Source organism: Vulpes vulpes, chromosome 5 (assembly GCF_048418805.1).
Source record: "Vulpes vulpes isolate BD-2025 chromosome 5, VulVul3, whole genome shotgun sequence".
In the NCBI taxonomy this organism is placed as follows: Eukaryota; Metazoa; Chordata; class Mammalia; order Carnivora; family Canidae; genus Vulpes; species Vulpes vulpes.
The window spans coordinates 127,211,158-127,235,277 of record NC_132784.1 but is presented as its reverse complement, the minus strand read 5'-3'; the positions used below and the strand labels follow the sequence as shown (position 1 = coordinate 127,235,277).

At 40.4% G+C, this 24,120-nt stretch overlaps 1 protein-coding gene across 1 annotated transcript in view; it reads right to left on the bottom strand.

Moving 5' to 3' along the window:
- The window catches only part of PRKAR2B (protein kinase cAMP-dependent type II regulatory subunit beta), a 90,574-nt gene that overhangs the window by 27,188 nt on the left and 39,266 nt on the right, over positions 1–24,120 (bottom strand). The window contains exon 3 of the mRNA XM_025984031.2: positions 5,801–5,853. Within this exon, the coding sequence (XP_025839816.2) occupies positions 5,801–5,853 (53 nt within the window). The remainder of the gene's footprint in view (positions 1–5,800; positions 5,854–24,120) is intronic.

Here is a 24,120-nt window from a genome sequence, read left to right as displayed (position 1 = left end):
ATGACATAGGGACACAGAAAGAGCAGACCCTGGTGCCAACTAACTTGCTGCTTACCATACAAGAAACTTTTTAAATCAGGGCACTGAAAAAAAATCATGCCAACCAAAATTCATATCTCCCTACTTCAAATAAGGAAGGTTAATAGAATAAAAAAAAAGTCACTTCTCGTTCCAATTGTAACTTCAAACTTAGCAATCATATGATGTTTGCCTGCTGAGGGGCGCCTGTGTGGTGCAGTCAGTTGAGCATCTGGCTCTTGGCTTCAGCTCAGGTGGTGAGCTCAGGGTTATGGGGTCGAGCCCCCTGTCAGGCTCCACGCTGAGTGCAGTCTGCTGGAGACCCTAGCTCTGACCCTCCCTGGTGCTCTCTCTCTAAAATAAATCTTTACCAAAAAAATGTTTGCCTGCTGAGCAGCTCTGTCCTCAGAGAGAAAAGGTCTGGGAGACCATGGCACCCTGGCTGAAATAATGTTCTAGGCCTGGAGACAAGAGGTGCTACAGCCTAGGGAGCAACCCAGCAAACCACAATTTAGACAGCCTTCATGTGCCCCCCATAAATGCTCCAGAAACATGGCATACCCAGTTAGCCAATCCCCAAAGCCAAGCCAACTCTGGGCTCTAGACTTATTTCCTCATCCCTTATTCTTTTTTTAAAAAATATTTTTATTTATTTATTCATGAGAGACCTACAGAGAGAGGAAGAGACATAGGCAGAGAGAGAAGCAGGCTACCCCTCATCCACCAAGCGGCCCCCTTGTCCCTTATTCCTTATCCCACAAACATTTCCTGCCTTCCACACCAGCTTGCAGCTCTCTGGACCCCTGGTAACCCACTTCAGGAAGACCCAAGGATTGTCTGTTATCACCCAGATTGTCATCTTTAATCATTCTTAGCACCATCTTGCACCTAAATTATCATCAATTTAGGTCTTTCTCCGACCATTCACTCGGTAGGAACCCCTCATGCAACAGCTTTCTCCTCTTCTCTCTCTCTCCTACTACTTGTGCATCTTATGAATTAACACTCTCAAATTCTGGTTCTCAATCCCGCCACCAGCTGCCGTAGTCCACTGCTTTCCTGGCTTTCAGTTTTCCCTCTGTCCTCTCTCCCACGATCACTCCTCAGTATCCAGAGGTTTTGATTTTTTACAGACTCTGCCTTAAAATCCTGCTCTGGGGGCACCTGGGTGGCTCAATGGTTAAGCATCTGCCTTCGGCTCAGGTCGTGATCCCAGAGTCCTGGGATCAAGTCCCACATTGGGCTCCCCAGAGGGAGGCTGCTTTTCCCTCTGCCTGTCTCTGTGTCTCTCTCATGAATAAATGAAATCTTTAAAAATCAATAAATAAAAAAATAAAATCCTGCTGTGCTCTGGAAAGCTAACAGTCAGAAACCAGGTGAATCTTTGCAGCTTTGGTATCCCTGCCCTCTAACGAACTGCTCAAGAAATGCTCTCCTCCCAGTTCTAAAGACTTTTTTCTGTTTAGTTTGGTGTAATCCTACATAGAAGACCTGCATCCAGTTAACTAAGGTTTCAGCAATATACCCAAATGAGATTTTTATTACATAGAAATAACTTTGTTTTTTTTTAATGAAATTTTATTTCTGATTTCAGGATAAAAATCTTTGTTAAACAAATGCCTAATGCAGCATTTATTATGTGCCAGGTGCTCGTTTAAGGGCTTTCAAAATATTAACTTGAGAAGCCCGGGTGGCTCAGCAGTTGAGCGCCACCTTCGGCCCAGGGTGTGATGCTGGAGACCCAGGATCGAGTCCCACGTCGGGCTCCCTGCATGGAGCCTGCTTGTCCCTCTGCCTGTGTCTCTGCCTCCCTCTCTCTTTCTCTCTGTATGTTTCTCATGAATATATAAATAAATAATCTTTTTTAAAAATTTTTAAAAAATATTAACTCATTTTATCCTAGTAATTGACCCCATGAAGCAGGTAATAATTTGTGCTAAAGTAAAGTAAGTCAGACAGAGAAAGAAAGAAACTGTATGATCTCATATATTAAAATGAACTTGCCTAAGTAATTTAATTTCTTCAGTGTCAGGAAGTTCAAAGCTGCAGAGTAAGGATTCATCCTAGGCCTGCTGGCTATGGAATTTATGCTCTAAACCAGGGTCAGCAAACTGGCTTAAAGGCCAAATTTCTTTTTGCATGGCCCCCTAAGCTAAGAACGACTGGGAGAAAAAAAAGCAAAAGAATTAATATTTCTTAAAAAAAAAAAAGAATTAATACTTCTTGACACATGAAAAGTATATGAATTTAAATTCAAGTGTCCATAAATAAAGTTTTTTAGTTTGGGGGGTTTGTTTGGTGTTTTACTTTGTTTTGTTTTGGTAAGCTCTATAACCAACATGGGGCTTGAACTCACGAACCCAAGATCAAGCACAGCCCACCAACTGAGCTGGCCAGATGCCCGAAATAAAGTTTTAACAGAACGCAGCCACACACATCCATTTATCTATTATCTATGGCTGTTCCCAAGCTGTAACAGCAAAGTAGCTGTGACAGAAACTGCATGGCCCCCAAAGCCTAAAGTATTTATTACCTGAAAACAGTAAATTTTTCAGTTAAAAAAAAGGGGGGGGGGCTCCAGAAAAAGTCTGCCAACTGCTGTTCTAATGTCTGGTGTCTTTCAATTTAAAAAATTAGAAAACCAATTAATAGAGTTTATAGAGACATTTTCTATAAAGAAAACACTGTAGGGCAGCCCGGGTGGCTCAGCGGTTTAGCACCGTCTCCGGCTCAGGAGACGGATCCTGGAGACCCTGGATCGAGTCCCACGTCAGGCTCCCTGCATGGGACCTGCTTCTCCTTCTGCCTGTGTCTCTGCTTCTCTCTCTCTCTCTCTCTCTCTCTCTCTCTCTCTCTCTCGCTTTCTCTCTGTGTCTCTCATGAATAAATAAATAAAATCTAAAAAAACAAAACAAAACACTGCCAATCTGTTTTGCTAAGCAGGAGGTATCTGTACAAGATAGTTTCCTTTTTGTCCAGTCCATTATCTACACAGAGCTAAAGGGAACGTTTAAAAAAGTTAAATGAGAACAGCTGGATGGATTCCATCACATTTACTGAGCTTTAAATCCTTGTCCCTCCTTCTCCACCCTCACCTCAACCACCCAGCCCGCAGCCACACCTGCCTGCACTCAGAACTGCCAACTGCTGCAACCACTCCATCTAATTAGGGACCCTGTCCATGTGGGGTTTGGTTTTATTTTAATTACTAGACTCTTTCATCATCATTTTAGCACTTCGTATTTTATAACTGTTCATTACTTTACTGGCTTGTTGTCTAATTCTGCTATTAGCCTCTAAGCCCCAAGATGGCTGGGACTTATCCACGGTGCTCACCACCAAATACCCTAGCACCCAGCCAGATATGCAGAAGGCACTCCCCCAAAATGTTGAGGAGTAACACAACAAAGAAATGACCCATTCTTAAAATTAACCATTTCTTCTCTACCAGGGCTATGTATTAGATATCTATATAACTCATATTTTCATTAAGATTTTTTTTTAAGTAACCTCTACAACCTATAGGGGGTTCAAACTCACAACCCCAAAATTGAGAAGTGCATGCTCCATCAACTGACACACAGCCAGGTGCCCCTATATTTTCACTTATTAAAGATAAAATCTAATTTGTGATTTTTTTCCAAATTCCATCTTAAGTATTTAAAAATTTTTTGAATTCTATCAAAGAATAAATATTTATACAAATCTGAGATTTAAGGATTTGATACATAGTCTGTGAAATATAAAATGTTCAAATGGTTCTTTATCAAAATATACGTTTTCCTTATAGACATTTTCCAATATCTGCTTAGGGCCAATTAATTCTGAAATCTGTAGTAATCATTTCCCAGGGCTCTGATGTCATTTACCTTTTAGTATCTAAGACCCCCAAAATAGTGCTGTTTTTAGTAACATGCTTAGAGAGCAAACTAATGGAAAGCCTGAAGCACTTTATAATTATAATAAATTAATTACAAAAAAAAAAAAACGACTAAAAGTAACATGGAGGGTGTTACAGGGGACAACTCTGGCAGTGAACGCCCAATCCACAAAGATTCTTTCTTCTCTAGGAACTGTCTTCATTTAAAAGTGGTGTCCGGTAGCCAAGGCTGCACTTCTTGTTCCTGGCCCCCTAAGTCAAAGCTGGGTCCATGAGAAACTCTCCCAGGGGAATTGAAACTTTAGGCTGACAGTCACAGCAATAAGAGCAACTGGTAGCCAAGTCCCTTTTCTCAGGTTTTTTTTTTTTTTTCCCCCAATACTTTCTGGGATTCTGTAAGATTTACAAGCTTACATCCAACAGTTTTCTTCAGTATTTTCTTTTTTGAATTTTTATCTCAATGTGATTGGGTTCTGTGACATAGCCAAATGACTCTATCGTAACTGGTACTGCCTCCAGGAATGAACTGGAGTGACCCGGGGAATCACTTAACCCATCACATGGGTCAAATGGTAGCTGACAGTCTGTGAGATACTGTGTATTGTCTTTAAACTGTACTTCTGAAACGTCCTTCAATTTGGATTACTAATTAAACCAGCTCATCAAACATCTCAATTACTAAGTTTTATCCTTTACCTTTAATACACAAATATGAAGATGTGTGTGCTCTTCAAAGTCATCCATTACTGTTTCTGGTGGATACGTAAATCAAGTACATGATGGGGAAGGTCTAGTTTTCCTGACTACATGAAGTACTAATAGCATGTTACACGTTAGTAATGGCACCGGCACTGTAATCCTAAAGAAACATAATTTCAGGCTAGAATTTATAGACATTATCTAATTAATTTATGTTCTGGTAGCAAACAGTGAGCTCCTCCCTCACTCGGCATCCCCATGGGTATGGGAATGAAGTGGGATTTCCCTCAAGACCTTCGAGATAAGATTCTTGATCTTTCTACCAGTGGATTTTACATATATTTCAGGGAGCTTAATGATGTAAGAACTTAGGGACAAAGTATTTGCTTTTCCATATTAAAACTCAACCTCATTTAAGTATTTGTCAGAGCTACAGAAATAAATTTTTGTTTATCTTTTGAGGCCAAACAGAAAAGAAGAGCTTTTGCCAAATAAGTACTCAAAAAAAAAAAAAAGAAAAGAAAAGAAAAAAAAAAAAAAAAGGTAAATTATTCCTTTCCATTTCCAGGCACAGTAATCTCCTATTTAGTTTACTTTTAACTAAATAAATAATAGGTGAAGGAAGGACATAGCTAAAAAAACTGCTTCAAACAAAACTGGACAAATTCTTACAAAAACATTACGACCTTCAAGCAATCAGTTTCTGAGCAAACACACTCACAGATTTTAAAGAGTAAGAACTTTTATAGTGACGCTTTAGATATAATTTTACTGTGATTTCTTTTTTGTTTCAGAATAAGCTTCTGTTGTTATAAATTAGTAGAAACAGAATGTTTTCCCCAGTATTTTTCTTTACTAGAAATACTGTCAGAAAAATCACACTAATGCTATGAGAAAGGGAACTAAAAAAATTTCCATCACCAGGCTGTATTTCTGCAAAAGAAAGAAAACCACAACTGCAGTGAGTTTTTATGTTCATCTTTCTTTTTATCCAAACAATAAGACTCTTTCTCTTTGGAGGAAAGTAATTCTATTGAGCTTAAAGTAGAAGTATCAGAGAGAAGACTAGGAAAAGGAACAGTCAAAATAATTCCATTATGCCTCCTGTCAATCTATATGCCTGTGAGCCTCTTTTCTATTATTATATTCCTGATCTAATACTGGAGTATAATTTAAAATTAATTTCTTAAGTAAATTACATACCCTGGACTCTGCATCATCTTCTTCTTCATCAGGATTATAAGCTTCTGCACATACTATAAAAATAAAAATGGACATTCTTCCATCAGGAAACATACAATAAATATACCCTAAAAAAATTAATGAACAAAAAAAGAATCATGGTATAAAAAAACATTAGTTTATTTCATCCAGAGCAAGCAGTTTATACTCAAAAATTGATTCCTTATATAATGAATTTATTTATTAAAATATAAAGCTGTGCTTTAGGACGATGGCAAATGCTTTCTGTTATTCAGAGACACATAGCTTCGCCTCTTCTACTTTCATTTCTAAGCTACAGAAATGTATAAGATCTAAAAATTACTTAAAGAACACACACTAAAAAAAGCTAAGTCTGCTATGAAATGATCAACTTAATTATACAGTTACAAGCACCTCTCATAAATTATCCATAACCCAATCTTCCAAGAGCAAATACGATTAATGTGTTCATATTCCTTTCTAGTCTTTATTCTGAATTGAGTTCATACTGCATATGCAATGTTAAAACTTGCTTTTTTCATTTAACACCATAAGAATTTCACATACCATTAGAAATATTTTGCAAAAATTGTTTTAAGGACAGCCAATTGTTTACCATAAGCTATAATTAACCACTCTCCTAAGGTTAGACACTTAGCTGGCTTCTCTTAAAACAAGCTTGCAATAAACATCTTCATGCATAAATATTTGCCTACATTTCAGATAATGGTATAGGAATTATTCCCAAATGTTATTTTTAGGAGCTAACAGGTATGACAATTTTTCAGGCATACAGATTACCAAGCTTCCTTCTAGAGGGACTGTATGCATCCACTGTCCTACAAAGAATGCGTAAGAAGACTCCTCTAAATTATATAACAGAAATGGATGTTACTGCTTAAAATCTTTGCCACTTTAGATGAAAAAAAATCATTTAAATCTTTAAATTACTTTGAATTTGAACTATGTTCAAATGTTTGTAAGTTGACTCTATTGCTGCCTTTTGTCCTTATGAGCAATCTCTGTATGCACTTGGTTTTCCTTTTGATTTACGCTAGTTGCTTAACACCACTTTGTTATCTTTCTCAGAATCATTTTACCCAGTTTGCTTTTTCATGGTAATTATAAAGTTGTCACAGATAGCTATGCATGCTTGCTTTTAATGCCATGAGATCAAGGAAGAAAATTCCCCAATATGATTTAAACTCAGCATTAGACATCACAAAAACACCTTTGGTTCCTAGGAAACGCCTTCTTCATTTGCAAATCTAAAGATTATTTCTCTTTTGGTTTTTTAAAAGTAGATTTTATTTTTTTACATTTACCCTTTAATTCATACGGACTTTACTCTGCCATAGACATTTAATTTTAACATAGAAATTTAAAGAACAGAGGATCGGTGAAAAGATGACAAATGTCTTTCCAGGGGCCTCAGGATGGCATCAAGAGTATTATCATCATTAGTACTATTACTGCATTACTATAAAACCTGACATTAGCTTTCTTTCCTCCCAGCATTGCTCTATATACACCTTGGCCAGTGAGTGAGTGATTCTTAACCAGGGCCAATTTTGCCCCCTAGGATGACATCTGGCAATGTCTGGAGACATCTTTATTGTCACAACTGTGGGGGCTAAGGGGGGAGTCACTGGCCCTTGAGGCGGACCAAAGATACTAATAAACTTCCCACAATGCACAGAGCAGCTCCCCTTCCCCTCAACCTACAATCCCCTGGCTCAGATGTCAACAGTGCTAGGGTTGAAAAACTCTGACCTACTGTATATTTTCTCATTCAATCTCGCAACAACTCTAAAATAGATCAGTTTTCTATCACCTGACAGGTGAAAGACCAGGGCAGAGCGGTTTACGTGTATCTTGGCCCAGATCACACATTCTAGTACAACGGGACCAATACGAGATCCCAGCATTGTCTGGCTGACCCCAGAGCCTTGGCTCTTAACTACTGTTCTGCGCTGGACTCTGGTGAATTCACCGGCATCATGCCTGGACTTCAGCCTTCTGTCTCAGAAACCCAACAGAAGGGGACTGGTCTCTCACGGGCAGGCTCCTGTTAAAGAACCTCACTGATGCCTATCACCAGAATGCCAACTAACTAATTCTCTGAATCAAGTATGGAAATCAGCATGACCAGCTCTCTCCCCACAGGAAGACCATGGAAGAAGCCAAATCACAATTAAAAGGCTGCTTGGTGAGAAAGAGCTAGGAGGAAGAGAATTTGTCTAATAAAATGAATGTTTAGTGGCATTCGTCTGGGACAGCTTGAGTTTTCCGCATAGACCGTACAGATGGTCCTTATCATGGGGCCCAGACACTTTAATTGTGTTGGCTCCCACTTTCCAAAAAAGCATGAGGACATTTACTTCTAAAGCTTGGCTCTGAAACTGTGCTTCCGTAGATGACCAATCTCATAGGCAGGACTGCTACCTGATTAGTAGGGCTCAGTACAAAATGAAGACACAGCCTCAGTCTCAAAAATTCAGAATTTCAAGAGAGCAACAAGAGACTATCAGACCAAACTCTGAGACTTTGTAAATAGGGGGCCCGGGCAGTCAGCCCTGGTAATGGGACCCATATATTCAATGAGGTGGTACAGCAGGTAAGACACTTCAGTTGTTGATCTTACATCTTAATTCACAGAGGGAAATCTTAACGCTCTAATTCCTAAGTTCCAAGCCCCTATATTCTGACTAAAAATCAGGAGGAGTAAGAACCTATTGTGTTTCTAAATAACTCTCAATTGTCCCAGTATTATTTAACACCCTTTCTGATTTGTGGTATCTGCTTTCTCACTCCTTTGTTTCTCGGCTGCCCATTTCATTGAACTATTTGCCGTATCAGTAGTACCAGGATTCAGTTGCTGGCGTTTATGTGCAATGTTTCACCATGTTCCAGTTCATCTACCAACCACCTCCTACAGCCAGAGCAAATAGAACACCTGCAGTCTTGTACCCAGTCATGTGCCTTCCAACCCCTTATCTTTACTTCCACTGTTTTCTGGGGTTGGAGCTCCCACCATTTCCTCCTTTCCAAGCCATCCATCCCTTCTCTCCAGCCCCAGCTAAAAAGTCAAGACAACAGCCTTACCTCCTCAGAGCAAATTGAGGAAAACCCACATCTATACTCTCTTTGCCCTGTTCCAATACCATGGGCAGAGCTCACTGTCATCTCTTACCACACTGTACTCTACGAAAGTTATTACTACCTGTTCCCCTCTCCAGGCTGGGACTTACAGCCCATCAGGGACTATGTGCTCCTGGTCCTCCTTCTATTTCCCTAGCACTGACCTGGCTCAATGCACACTTTTTTTTTTTTTTTTTTTGAATGACTGATTAATGAACAGACAGGCCTTCAAGGTCCTTGAGGGCATAGATGATTGTCTTGTTTAAATATCTCCTGAGAGTCTACCTGCATTATACACTCTCCAACACAAGTTGAATGAATGAATTAAAAGCTGTCCTTTGCTAAAATGACTTAACACCATTTGTCCAAGAAAAAGGAACAGAGTGAAATGAGAACCCTTTATCTTGTTCGCCAAGGTGCCTGGCACAGAGCCTGGAAGTTCAATAAATATCAATACAAGGAAGGAATGGATGAAAAGTTCTATGTCTGAAGGACCCTCACACCAAAGCCTCTAGATTATACAAGCTGCTTTGTTTTCTTTCTAAAATGTATTTACCCTATCCCTCCTGGGCAATGTGAAATTGAGCCTGAAATTGTATACTCCCTTCTTTGTTTGGCAATTACACAGTAGTGAGGGACAGAGCCTTATTCTTCCAGTGGACCCTACATTGAGGTTTTCCTGTTATGTTTGTATATATAGATTTGGACAATACACCAGTTATCTAGAATAGTCCAAGAACTTAAGTCAATTCCCACGCTAGACTGTGAAATGCATGCACTGTGTAGCCAGATGCCTGTCACAGTTTGCAGGACAGAACAGGAAGTGAGAACCATATTGACTCTGCATCTTCTAGGGCTTGGCCCTCAATCTTTTCATGCAACACACACACACACACACACACACACACAGAGCTGCACACAGTTGACCCTTGTACCATGTAGGAGTTAAGGGTGCCGACCCCCTATGCAACTGAAAATCCACATATGACTTTTGACCCTCTGAGAACTACAAAGAGCCTCCTGTTGATCAGAATACTGATAACATGAACAGTTGATTAACACATTTTGTATGTTATGAGTGTTCTATATCATATTTTTATAATAGAAAAGGCTGGAGAAAAGAAAATGTTATTAAAATCTTTAGAGAAATCACATTTACAGCACCGTACTGTGTCCTACCAAAAACAAATCCATGTATTAAGTGGACCCGCACAGTTTAAACCATGTTGCTCAAGGGTCAATTGCAGTGATAGACAGAGATAAGGAATTTTCTTTCCCCATCATGACAGCAATTACATGTTGTCCAACAGTAGCCCTCTGACTGACACCAAATGGGTCATCTCACAATTCAATTTAATTAACACTACCTACCTGAATTTAGTGTCAGATCCCGTAAGTCAAAGGGCTGGGTCTTGCAAGATTGGCCTCCACTTGAGATGCTAACCTCAGTTCCCAGGACACCCACACATCTGAACATCTAGCTATAAACTTAGGGTTCTCACAACCCCTCCCCTCTGGTTCTGTAATTCACTAGAATGACTCATAGAACTCAAGAAAGTACCTTCCTTAGTCTTACCAGTTCACTAGAAAGGAAAAAACTCAGGAAAAGCCAATGGAAGAGAGACACAGAACAAGGTATAGGGGACAGGCACAGAGCCTCCAAGTCCTCTCTGGGTATCCCACCCTCCCAGTACCTTCCCCTCCAATGTTTTTACCAATCTGGAAGCTCTCTCTCTCTTTTTAAAAGATTTTATTTATTTATTTGAGAGACAGAGAGTGAGCAAGAGAGAGAGCACAAGCAGGGGGAAGGGTAGAGGGAGAAGCAGACTCCCCAATGTGCAGGGAGCCCAATACAGGGCTCAATCCCAGGGTTCATGGGTTCATGACCTGAGCCAAAGGCAGATGCTTAACCAAGCCATCCAGGTGCCTCTGGAAGCTCTCTTAGCTCTTGTCATCTAGGGTTACGTTACACAGTCACCACTGATTAAAACATTAGCCAATGGCGATTAACTGTGTCCCCAGGTTCCAGCCCCCTCCCAGGAGGTTGGTGGGGGCTCTAGGCTGGGGGGTGGGGTGGCGCTGAAAAATGCAAGCTTCTATCCAAAGTTTGGTCTTTCTGGCAAGCAGCCCTCATTCTGAAGCTATCTAGAAGCCCCTCCACCAAGAGTCACGAGGCACCAAAGAAATTATTCTCATTTAGGAGATGCTAAGGGTTTCCAGGAGCTCTGTGTCAGGGGCCCAGGACACAGAGCAAGCACCCTTCTTACTGTACCAGACAGGGGTGACGGCAACTCCCAGGGCCACTATACTTGTTGGTAATGCATAAAAATGAGTACACACAGCTCTGCATTGGACAAGTTTATATAACCCGTGCTAGCTTTCAGCCTAACAAAGGATAAAGGAACCAGCTTGAACTCCATGAGCTATTCCACTGGGCCTCAGCAACTGGCACACAGCCTTGTGCACAGTACACCCTCAATAAATATTTGTTGAAGGAGCAAAAAGCCAATGTGGCCTGTACAGAAAAACCGCGTGGTTTATAGGCTTTTAGCATAGGAAGAAAACTGCCTTCTGGAAAATACATAAAATTTACTTTTCCAATGTTCTCAATCCATTAAGATTTTAGCATACTTATTTAAATGATAATCAGCTCAAAAGAAAGCCATGATAAAAGCACAGGTGCATGAGACAACAGAGTTCTGCATCAGGATGGTTAAACTTAGCTTTTGAAGTGGAAATGCCCTCCTACAAAAGGAAAAAAAAATTACCTTTACAAATACTAGTTTAAGCCATGCATTCTCTTAATCTTGCTTAAGATTAACTGGGGGAGGAGGCAAAAAAATTACTTTTTAAATTTTTTTGTGGGTAAAGCACATAAATACAATACACAGACAGTATACCTGTGGTATTAAAATCTCATTGTGGGGGTAAGTGGAAGGGATGAAAGGAAAGAGCCTACCTACAAAGACTTGGGGGAGGGGCACAGGAGTGGCTCAGTGGTTGAGTGTCTGCCTTCGGCTCAGGTCATGATCCCAGGGTCCTAGGATCAAGTCCTGCACCAGGCTCTGGAGCCTGCTTCTCCCTCTGCCTGTGTCTCTGCCTCCCTCTCTGTGTCTCTCATGAATAAATAAATAAAATCTTGTTTTAAAAAAGACTTGGGGGAGAGCCAATGATAAAAATAAGGCTGAGAAGCACCACGATAAGATGTGCTAGTCCCAGCGAAGTAAAGGGAAGAGGTACAGTGACAGTCAGGAGACTCTCCCCTCCCCTACCTCATCCATGTTTCTGCCCTGAAAGTGTGGTGCACACCTGCTCTGACACATCAGTGTGGATCCTAACTTTGAACTCCCAGAGCAAAGGCATGTGGATGCATCCACAACATAGAAGTTCACACTTTGATCTCAAATCACATTCAAGTGAAAGGATCCATCAGAATTCTTATTTATCATTAAAAAAAAATAGTCTGTAGAATTCGGGAGAAGCTACAGAGTGAAAGAATGCTGGAGAAGCACAGAGGAGAAAGTAGTGGGCAGCTGCTCAGAGGACAGAGAAGGCTTCGCAGAGAAAGAAGCCCCCCCGGCAGTTAATGGGCAAGGCAACCAAGTCTGAGAAAAGAAGAGACTATGTATGTGTTCGGTGCTGTATTTCTAGCCCTTAGATCTGCGACTGGCACACAGTAAATGGTAACAAAAATGGCTGGGAAAGGAACATTCATTTTAGTGGTGAGAAAAGTAGAGTTTTCTTTTCATCTTAGACCTAGGAAAACTGCATCTGTTAGGACAGCTCGCTTACACCACATAACAAGCATCCCCAAATCAGAGTGACTTAAAGCAGAAGTTGATTTCTTGCTCACAGGATAGGTCCATCTCAGGACAGTGGGTACTTTGCTCCATGTCGTCTTCATGAAGCCTGCAGGCTGACAGCCCCACCACCACTTGGAAATCTCACCAGTCCCCAAGGCAATGGCAAATTGCTTGCTGGCCCCTGACAGGTTCTAGATATAGCACCCCAAAACAGGGCACCTCATTTTGACTATATTAAACTGAAGATGTTTGACAAAACAGCAGAAGCAGAAAGGTCACTCTGACTTCTCCCACCTTGCCCTTTGGCCCTGAAATCTCCCATGTGAAAAGTACCTTCCCTGTACCAGGGGGGAGGAAGACATCCTTATCACCAAACACATGGAAGTTAGGGTGAGAAGTCTATATAAACAATCCTTAACCATTTACTACCAGGAGCCCAAACCCCTTTGTCTTGTCAATCCTTCATAGATTTATTGTTGCCCAAAAGATATGAAAGTTTCCTGCTCTAGTCACTTGTTTGGGTCATTTACTTGTGAAGGACCCCATAAACATGTAAAAGTTCAATAAAATGTGTGTAATTTCTCAGTATTCCTTTTTTTTTTTAAGATTTTATTTATTTATTTGACACAGAGCACATACAGGAGGAGCAGCAGAGGGAGAGGGAAAAGCAGGCTCCCCCCTGAGCAGGAAGCCCAATGTCAGCCTTGATCCCAGGACCCTGAGATCATGACCTGAGCTGAAGGCATACACTCAGGTGACTGAGCCACCCAGGCGTCCCTCTCTTGTTACTCTTCTGTCAGTTTCTTAGGCCCAGCCAGAGACCCAAAGAAGGTACAGGAGAATTTTTCCTTCCCTACACTTGTAAAGCTTCTGCCTACAAGTGATACTCATCCCTTCTTGCCAAGAAGGAATATATAATCACAGTTCACAGAACAAGTGATACAGCCATTCCTAACTTCAAGGACACAGGGACATGTATCTCATCGGATGCTAAGAGAGAAAACCAGAGTATTGTGAAGAGTCTTAATAACCAATGAAACCACCTGATTGCCCTAAGCTCAAGGATTCCTCTCTTGTCTTCTCCATGAGGAGTTTAAAAGGGAAACGGAGAGTACTGAAATCAAACATATAAATTACTTAAGAAAAAAACATTCTTACCTTAAAAATCTATAGACTAAGACTCAAACTCTACACACAATCATTACAATTTCCTTAAAACTGCCTTCCAAATATTATTTAGTCATTGACCATTTCACTTAATATTTTACTATTTCCTGCATCAAAATATTAAAAGTTTTAATGATCTACCATTATTGCTTACATTTAAGCTACAAAAAAGAGCAATATAAACCTTCGTTCAGGTGGGTTCTTGAATCATCCCCAACATATAATTACCTTAAAAATGGCTATAAATGTTTTCCTGTTATTTCCACTATTAAACAGCCCGTCTGTCACAAAAGCATTTTAGCTATACCACACATTTTATTCAACTGCCCTGATTTATTACAACCCAACTGTTTTTGTTCCCCTTTAACAAGAGAGATATTTAGGGACTCAGTTGGTTAAATGTCTGACTCTTGATTTTGGCTCTGCTCATGATCTCAGGGTCGTGAGATCGAGCCCCATATTAGGCACTCAGCAGAGTCTGCTTAAGATTCTCTCTCCCAGGCAGCCTGGGTGGCTCAGCGGTTTAGCACTGCCTTCAGCCCGGGGTGTGATCCTGGAGACCAGGGATCGAATCCCACATCAGGTTCCCTGCATGGAGCCTGCTTCTCCCTCTGCCTGTGTCTCTGCCTCTCTCTCTCTCTCTCTCTCTGATTCTCATGAATAAATAAAATCTTAAAAAAAAAAAAATCTCTCTCCCTCTCCCTTTGCCTCCCTCCCCAGCGAGTGCACACTCTTCTTCCTCCCAAATAAAAAATGACTAATTTTTTTTAAAAAGACAGAAATTTAGAGTAAAACTTCATAACTTAACAATTCATTTCTCTGTTTTTGTTTCTAAAAACGATTTTCCCTCATCTGTATACCACTCCTCTTTAAGCGACTGTAAATCAAGAACAATTCACACCTCACAAATAAACCATCACGTGCAGGGCACCAGTGGAACACTGTCACTGAGACACAAAAATGAGCAGCAATAGAGAGCTTCAAACAAATGAGAATTTGTCCATCATTTGCTATTTTCCTATATTTAAAAGCTGTGGAAACCAAAACACCAGCTTAATGTCCACCTCAAACTTACAATAACATGGCTTCCTCTACACCTTGAATACTTTAAAAAACACCCTCAGAGGTGGAGTACAAGAGAGTGAAGAGTATGCAAATCCTCACCCCAAGAGCAATGATAAAACAAGACAAAATTTCCACCAATAAAAAACAAAACCATTTCAGGTCTCTGCAGATTAAAGGCATATAACAAATGTAGAAGCATTTATTCGTATAAAACTACTGGACCTCAAGTTACAACAGGGGGAGCACACAGGAGAAAACACTGGCGTGCCTTTCATTTACTTACTCTATGACCACACTCAAAACACATCTGACACCCAAAGTATGGGTTTATTTCCACATGACTAATTCTCCAACACCAGCTGGGTGTCCTACAATTCAATTCAGCGCTGACACCAACTGCCTGGAATTAGCATCAGATCACACAAGGTAAAGGTTCAGTCCCCTATGACTGACCCCCCACTGCAGATGCCAATTGCAAGCAGTATGTACAAAGGTTATCTACAGCTTGTTTGACTTGCCTACAGATTGCAGGTTATCACAACTTCCTCAAATTTCATCATAGAACTCAGAAGAACATGTTTACCAATTTACTAAATAATAAGGAATATAATAAAGGATACAGTTTAACAGCCAGGTGAAGAGCTAGCATAGGGATAGGTCTGGAAGGGCCCTGAGCACAGGAGCTTCTGTCCTTATAGTCAGAGTGTGCCACCCTTCCAACATGTAGAGGTGTACTCCAAACCCTGTACTTTGGGGATTTTTATGGGGCCTTCATCAAATAGGCATGAGTGATCATAACTCAATCTCCAGCCCCTCTCCTCTTTCCAGAGGATGGAGGATAGAGCCAAAAGTTCTAAGCTTTTAATCATGACTTGGTCATTCTGGGGAGCAGCCCCCATCTTTAAGGCATCCAGAAGCCCACCAAGAGTCACCTCACCAGAACAAAAGACACTCCTATCACCCAGGGAATTCCAAAGGATTTAGGAATTCTGTGTCAGGAGCCAGAATTAAAGACCAAATATTAGCACAAAACATGCTCCAAATGCTCTTACCACTTAGGAAATTACGAGGGACATTGAGGAGCTCTGTGCCAGGAACTAGGGACAGACAGCTATATATAATTTCCATTCTTTTACAGGGAGTCCACAGCATTCTTGCTTGGAGCTGCTATCCCAGATCCCCCATCTCCAGCTCAGTCACCAAGGCAACTCTACCAGTTCTGCTGCTGCAGGAGGCTAACCTGATTGACTGTAGAGCACAAAAGAACCAATGCCCAGCAGCAAGGTTGGTAATGGTGGTCTTGTAGGTAGACAAACAGGAGGACTAGAACCTTGCCTACCTTAGGTCATGGTTCTGGCTGCAGCAAGCAACAGATCAAAAGACTAACTAGAAATTAAACCCCCAAAAATGAGACAGCAAGGAGAAGCTTCATAAGCTCTTCAAATGTACATGGCTGAATGGAAGGCTCTGTGGGCATGCAGGAGAAACTAGACAGGACCCAGGCCATCCACATATCCCTGGCTGTCCTTAAACCTGTAGCATATGTGGAGAAGAGCAAAATGGTAGTTAAAAGTCAGGGCACTTCTTAAAGCTATCTGAAATTTGAACATGCTTCCCAATTCAAGCACAGATCCATCAGCTCAAGGCATTTGAGTATAACCTTTAACTAATCATGGAGAGATAACTAAGTGATGTACACACAGGAGCTAAACCTAGAAAGCCAAGGCTAATGTTTTTTTTTTTTTTTTAAATTAAAAAAAAAAAAAGCAGGGACATTAGCAGCCCCATACTCAGAGAAGACAGAGTCTATATATTTACCCTAGGAAAGTCACTGAGCAAAAAATAGCAATAACCCTGAGACAGAAGAAATCAGAATTTGGAATTGCTATAAAATATAATCTAAAATGCCAGCTCTCAGCAAACTTATAAGAATGGGAAAGACCAGCAAAAAAACAGGAAAGTGTGACCCATATTCAGGAAAACAGCAGTCAATAAATAGCAAAGACTTCAAAGCAGTGACTGTTCAAAGAACTAAAAGAAATCAGGTTTCAAGAATTAAAGTGTGATAACAACGACTCAACAAATACCTTTACCTCAAATAAAGAGGTAAAAATTACAAAAAAAAAAGAAAAGAAAAGAAAGAAATTCTAGAGATGAAAAGCCTACTGAGATAGAAAATTCACTAGATCAGCTCACCAAGTTTGACTTGGCAAGAGAAAGAATCAAGGAACTTGAAGACAGAGCAAGAGAAACTACTCAATCTGTAGAACAGACCAAAAAGTGAACAAATAAAAGTGAAGAGAGTCTCAGAGATCCGTGAGACATCTAGCACATTAACCTGAAGTTCCAAAAAATAAGAAAGGGGGAGAAAAAAATAGAAACAATAGCCCCCAAATTCCCAAATTTTATGAAAAACATTAACTTAATGGTTCAAGAATCTCAATGAAACTTAGCCAAGCATAAACACACACATAAAAATTCATACCTAAACACATTTTCATAAATTGTTTAAAAATAAAAAATAAAGAAAATATTTAAAACTGCAAAAAAAAATATCATATACAAGGGAACAATAAAATAATAGTTAACTTCTCATCAGAAACAATAAAGATTGGGGCATCTGGGCGGATCAGTTGGTTGAGCACCTGCCTTCAGCTCAGGTCATGGTCCTGGGATAGAGCCCTGTGTTGGGCTACCTGTGCAGCAGGGAGCCTGCATCTCCCTCTCCTGCTCCCCCTGCTTGTCTCTCTCTTGGTTGAATAAATAAATAAAATCTTAAAAAGAAAAAGAACCCATAAAGATCAGAAGGCACTGATACCATATTCAAATTGCTGAAAGAAACGGTTTCACAAAGAATTCTATACCCAGCAAAAGTATCCTTGAAAAATGAAGGTAACATGAATGCATTCTCAGTTAATCAAAGACTGAGAAAATTTGTTGCTAGCAGATGTGCCCTACATGAAATACTAAAGGAAGCCTTTAGGCTAAAAGAACATGACATCAGATGCTAACTCAAATTGGCAGGAAGATATAAAAAGCACTGGAAAAGGAAAACATGTGAGTAAATAGGAAAGACCATATAAACATACTTTGCTGTTTTTTCCTCTTTTTACTTTAAAAGACAAGATTTCATAAAGTAGTAATTATAACACTGCACTGCTGGGATTATAACATATACGATGCATATGTCAATAACAGCACAATGGGCTGTTCCTCCTAGTTCATGCACCTTGGAAAGGCAGTCTGGTGATTATATGTGGCTATTCCCAGGAAGAGACCACCTCTTCTCAGTTTGTTGCTGCATAATGATCAAGGTGAAAGAGGTGGGGAGGATAATACAGACCCATTCTGAGACTTCAGGATCCCAACCTGACCACTCCTGGGCATGATGTATCTCTGGCCCAAAAACGTATAATGCTTCCCACAACATACAGAATAAAGCCCAAACTCTTACCAAAACCCATACATTGCTAATCTTATTAGAATATTCACTATTACTTCAACCTAATATCATTTCACATGGTTTGCTCAACTAGAAATTTATTTCTTCCACTCCCACTAATCAAAAGCCTACTCTTCCCTCAAAACTCTACACAAACGTCCTCTCTTCCCTGTCATTTTCCCTAAGCACGCGAGTCAGGACTAAATGCTCCCTTCTATTTAGGAAAACAGAATGCACCTTATTTGCTCTTTTTTTCTTATGCTGAGGGCTAGAAGTTATTGCTGGCTTACATTTAGAAGCTACATTTTATGAAAATGAATACCTTTAAACCCTGGAAAGGCTCATACTCCAAGAGGCATGTAGGAACTAAGCAAGCAAGGAGGAGGAGGAAATTCGCATCTCCTCCTCACCCACTGAGGGCATAAACTCAGAGTGGAATGTCTAGCTGCTCCTTTGAGTTCACACTGCCTGCAGAATGTGTATAGATGTGCATAGTGGAATTCATCATGACCCAAATCTGCTGTGCTGTCCTTCAAATGGCTCACAGTGATGAAGGGCAAAAGCAGAAAAACGTGCACCTTTAGCCCAGAAGGCTAACCTAGAGCCTGTATTGTTCCGATAAGGATCAAATACGTACTGGCTGCTTCATTCTTAAAAGGTCTCATGACTGCCTGTACATCTCACTGATAGTTAATATCGAGCTGAATGATAAGCACCAGAGAAATCTTGCCAAAGTAGTTTTACGGGCAGAAATTCAAAGAAACGTTTATGATCTAATACTCCCTGTGTGTCTCCTCCCTCTTGGGCACCAAGCATACAACCACCAGCTTCATACAGCGAAAGGCAGCTCTTTCTGCCCATGGGCCCTTTCTCTGTGATATAAAAAAGCACCTGCTTGTGTGGAAAAGGTCTCAAGAATTCTTTCTTAACTGCTGGCTCCCAACCCCCACATCGATGGGTCCAAGTTCATGGGTACACGGTCAGCTCCTCCAGGAGGCTTGGACACAAAGCTAAGTCTTACCTCTAACAATCTCACAGTGTGTGCAGAACACTGTCTTGCAAATAGTGAACAAAAAATGCTTAATTTAAGCGAAGCGACAGCACAACCAACCAGATATGAAGTCAATCTCTTCTATAGTTACCAGAGCGTAAACATTTCAAAAACATTTATGCACAAAAAAGAGATGACCCCTCCAAATTACAAACCCTTACAAGTCTAGGGGGGAAAAACCCAATCTGATTTTAAAATGCAATAATTTTGCATAATAGGAGGGAACCAGGTGGTTGGCTGTTCTACTGTTCTGAAGAAAAGAACATCAAAAAACACAGCCTGTTAGAAGAAAATTACAGTGACCTTTAGCCTCCCACTCCATCTCTTTGAAAAATTTGTGGTATAAATGTAAAGTAATATTTCTTCTTTGGGGCTTTATTCCTTTGTAGCTAGATGAACTGATAATGTGAGATAATAGTTCCATTCTTTTAAAAAGAAATGACATTTGTCTAAATTGTTATTTACTGTCATTCTGTGTGTAAAGTATTATGTGCTCATAAAACGGTGATGTTTCTCAACAGAAAAAAGACACACCCGCATGGGTCACCTGCCACCTTGTAAGCAGGTGGTGAACCAAGTGACTTGAACTCCCCTCACAGAATGACAGAGGGTGCATCAACTTTCTCTGATTTGTAAATGTAGGGAATCCACTGCAGATGTCACCTGAGGCTGGAGAGGAAGTTCAGTGGGCCAGCGGAGAAGCTGCCCTGGACAAGGGAATATAGAGAGCTTCCTTAGGCTGGCCAGCCCAACCTAATAATCATCTGGCAGACAAGATTCTAATAATCCAAAATGGGTTGGCTGAAATTAGTCTCAGATGAGGTCAGGGTTTCAAAGCCCTCTGTGGTCCCCAGAGGGACAAATGAGAGCGTCCAGATCAAGCCAAGACGGGTGGACTAGTTTAATCAGAACCCTTCCCTGGCCTGGGGGGCCTGAATCACAGAGAATACCAGGTCAGTCTCTTTCTGGTGGCACTGCCGTAGAGTGTGTAGAGCTGTGGTGTCCTATCCCCAACCTCATGGAGAGAGCAGCCTACAGCAAAAGAGGATCAGAGGACAGAGACAGAGAGATTCTTAACACTATTCAAAACCCAGATTCTAGTTCCTCCCGAGGCCCAGCTTCAGGCCTGCCCTCCCGGAGGCTTGATGACTTTCGGAGCACCCCACACCCACCATTTCAATAAACTTCCCATTTTTGCTTGTTTAATTTCAATGTACGTTTCAGTTACTGACAACCAAGAAATGAAGGAGAACTTTGGTTTAAAAAGATCTGGACAAGGAAAACAAAATAACAAAAGGTCCAACCAACTGCCAAAAGTAACTAAGAATAAAAACCACAGAGCAGTCATTGATTAGAAAGTGGTATTTGGGGCACCTGGGTGGCCCAGTTGGTTAAATGTCTGTCTTTGGCTCAGGTCATGATCCTGGGGTCCTGGGATCGAACCCTGTAGTGGGCTCCCTGCTCAGTGTGGAGCCTGCTTCTCCCTCCCTTTGCTACTCCCCCTGCTTCTGTTCTCTCTGCCAAAGAAATAAAATCTTAAAAAAAAAAGAAAGAAAGAAAAAAGTGGTACTTACAAGATAACAAGTTCAAACTCAACAAAATTCTAACAACAAAAGTAGGTGACACCAAAGTCAAGGCCCACGTGTGGCTCTGACGGGAGTATCCATGCTTGCTCATCTAGGATATTAACCAGAGAATAAAAATGATAAAGGTCCTCTGCAAAACTGAAATTATTCTATTCCACCAAATTTTGCTGTTGTAGCAGAACAAAGTCAGCTTTAGGTCTTCAATTTTTTTTTATTTTTATTTTTAAGTTCCATGGATTTCAGAACCACCGGTTGGTATTTTTTTTTAAAACAGTTTAGTGTTTTTATGAAAATGACACATGCACCCTGCAAACAACTCATTTATTAAGTATTAAACTTTTGTTTTACCATACACAACATGCCTCTAGCTTTAGGAAAACTAACAGAAAACCATTCCAATTTATTGACTCTTCATTTGTAAAGCTGTGCCTGGTGTTTATGACAATGGAAGCACTAATCAGGCTCCTTGCCTCTACCAGCTGGTTAGGGAGATTAATTCATCTGTTAAGGCAGGAATATAAATTATTATCTGTGACTATACAGAAGTAACTGATTTACAGTGTAGAGAAAGAGCACAAGATTCAGACAGACCTAAGCACATTTCAGCTCTGTTTTTTTTTCCTGCCACTTATTAACTGCCTGACCCTTGTACATTACCAGGCATTATTAAATGCAGTTTTTCCCATCTTGAAAATGTGGTTATTAAGACCTACTTTGTAGAATTGCTGTGATTAACTAAATAAATGCCACGTGTCTAGGCATTATATGAGAAGTAAACCTTGAAAAACAGATTGGTATCTTTGGTTTAAGCTATCAAAAAGCATGAGGATGAAATAGAATAAACATTTAAACTTGTCTGTGAAGGAGAATAAACTCCAGGCCTCTACACAAATCCCCACCAAAAGCTCCCCTCAAAGCCCCACCACCCTACCCTGTTCTTCCTAGGTCTGTAACCCTATTTTGTACTAGCCTTCTCACAAACCTTCCCACCAACTAAACTGTGGCTGCCAACTACCTCAACATTCTCTGATTTAAAATATGTCAGGTAATCCTCCCATCAACTTTGTGTGTAAGGTACTGTTATCATCCCCATTTTTTAGACAAGGAAACTGAGGCCCAAAGAAGTTAAATAACTGCTCCAAAGTCCCTTAGCCCATCTGGAGTGCAAAGTCTGAATCTAGCAAGCTTCCCTCTGGCTGCCTGCTTCTCAGCAGATTCTTTCAGGAGCTAATGCTCAACTAATGGCATGTCAATCTGTCGGGGCATCTATCAGGTGATTTGGTTCTTCCAAACACTTTGGACACCTTTTGGGGCGGGGGGGGGAGCATGCCTCTCCCAGGAGGTGACACTTCAGGCAAGACCTGGAAAGTACATCCAAATCATGATAAACGCCTCTTGGGATAAGCAGGTGCTTCAACCAACAGTCCCTAAATAGGTCATTCCTAGCTCTGATCCCTAATTATTCACCTAAATCAGGAAAACACATTCAACAATGCTCTCTGAAATAGACCTAAAATTCAGAGCTTGATTCTGTGTTATAAAATGTGTTTTGATTTATATTAAAATAATAGCTGGTATGTCTTGTTTTTTAAAGATTTTATTTATTCATGACAGAGAGAAAGAGAGAGAGAATGAGAGAGAGAGAGGCAGACACACAGGCAGAGGGAGAAGCAGGCTCCATGCAGGGAGCCTGATGGGGGACTCAATCCGGAGTCTCCAGGATCACACCCCCAACTGAAGGCAGCACTAAACCAAACCGCTGAGCCACCAGGGCTGTCCAATAGTTGGTATGTCTTAATTACATTTCAAGCACAAGATTAGTAATTAATGTTATAACCAAGCAGAGTTCATCCTAAGAATAAAAGAATAATTCAATATTAGAAAATCTATCAACACAACACCATATCATTATGTTAGAAGAATCAAAAGATCATATGAATGCTATGAAGGCATTTGACAAATACTACTTTTAATTTTTAAAAGATCTCAGTAGTATTAGTAATGCTGCTAGCAAACATATATTCTTACTATAGGAAATGTTAAGCATTTTGCACTATCTCGTTAATCACTAAACAATACCCTATGAGTGAAGTTCAAAGAGATGAAATAACCCTCTCAAGGTTAAATAACTAGTGAGTAGCAAAGACCAAATCTGAACACAAAGCCGTCTGACCTCCAAGCTCAAACACTTATCAAATCAGTACGGGTAAAAAAAACTGAACAGGCACTTGGCTAAAAAAAAACAAATGGTCAACAGCAATGAAAAAATGCTAAGCCTCACTCATAAATTTTTTAAAATGCCAACTGAAAACATAATTGACCTATTAAAATGCTTAACATTTAAAAATTCTACAATACTGTTTCACACTATGTTAAACATTAAAGGAGAATATAAATTAATATCCAATTTAGGGGGCAGTTTGACAATACCTGTATAAATGCTCGTACCATTTACTCAGCAATCCCTCTTTTAGAAATACATCCTATAGGTTTACTGGTACGATTATGCAAAACCATGCGTCCCTGAAATTTAAACACCTATAAATTTTAATACATCCCATATAATGGAATACAATTCAGGCATTAAAATAAGAATGAGGCACTTCTAGATGTGAGGACATGAATAGCTGTCCAGGATATACTGTCAGGTGAAAAGGACAACGTGGAAAGTTCGGTATCATTTTAATTCCAACTAAATATGCAGAGGCATAAAAATGTCCAGTAGAGTACTCAAGAAACTGTTAACGGTGGTGATCTCCAGGGCTGGGTGTGGGAACAGCATGAGAAACAAGTAATTTTAGTTTTCATTTTATACCCTTTTATACTACTTGACTTTCCCCATGAGCATGTGCCCATTTTACCATTTAAAAAATCTTTAGGAAAAAAAAAAAAAAATCTTTAGGGATCCCTGGGTGGCGCAGCGGTTTGGCGCCTGCCTTTGGCCCAGGGCGCGATCCTAGAGACCCGGGATTGAATCCCATGTCGGGCTCCCGGTGCATGGAGCCTGCTTCTCCCTCTGCCTGTGTCTCTGCCCCTCTCTCTCTCTCTGTGTGTGACTATCATAA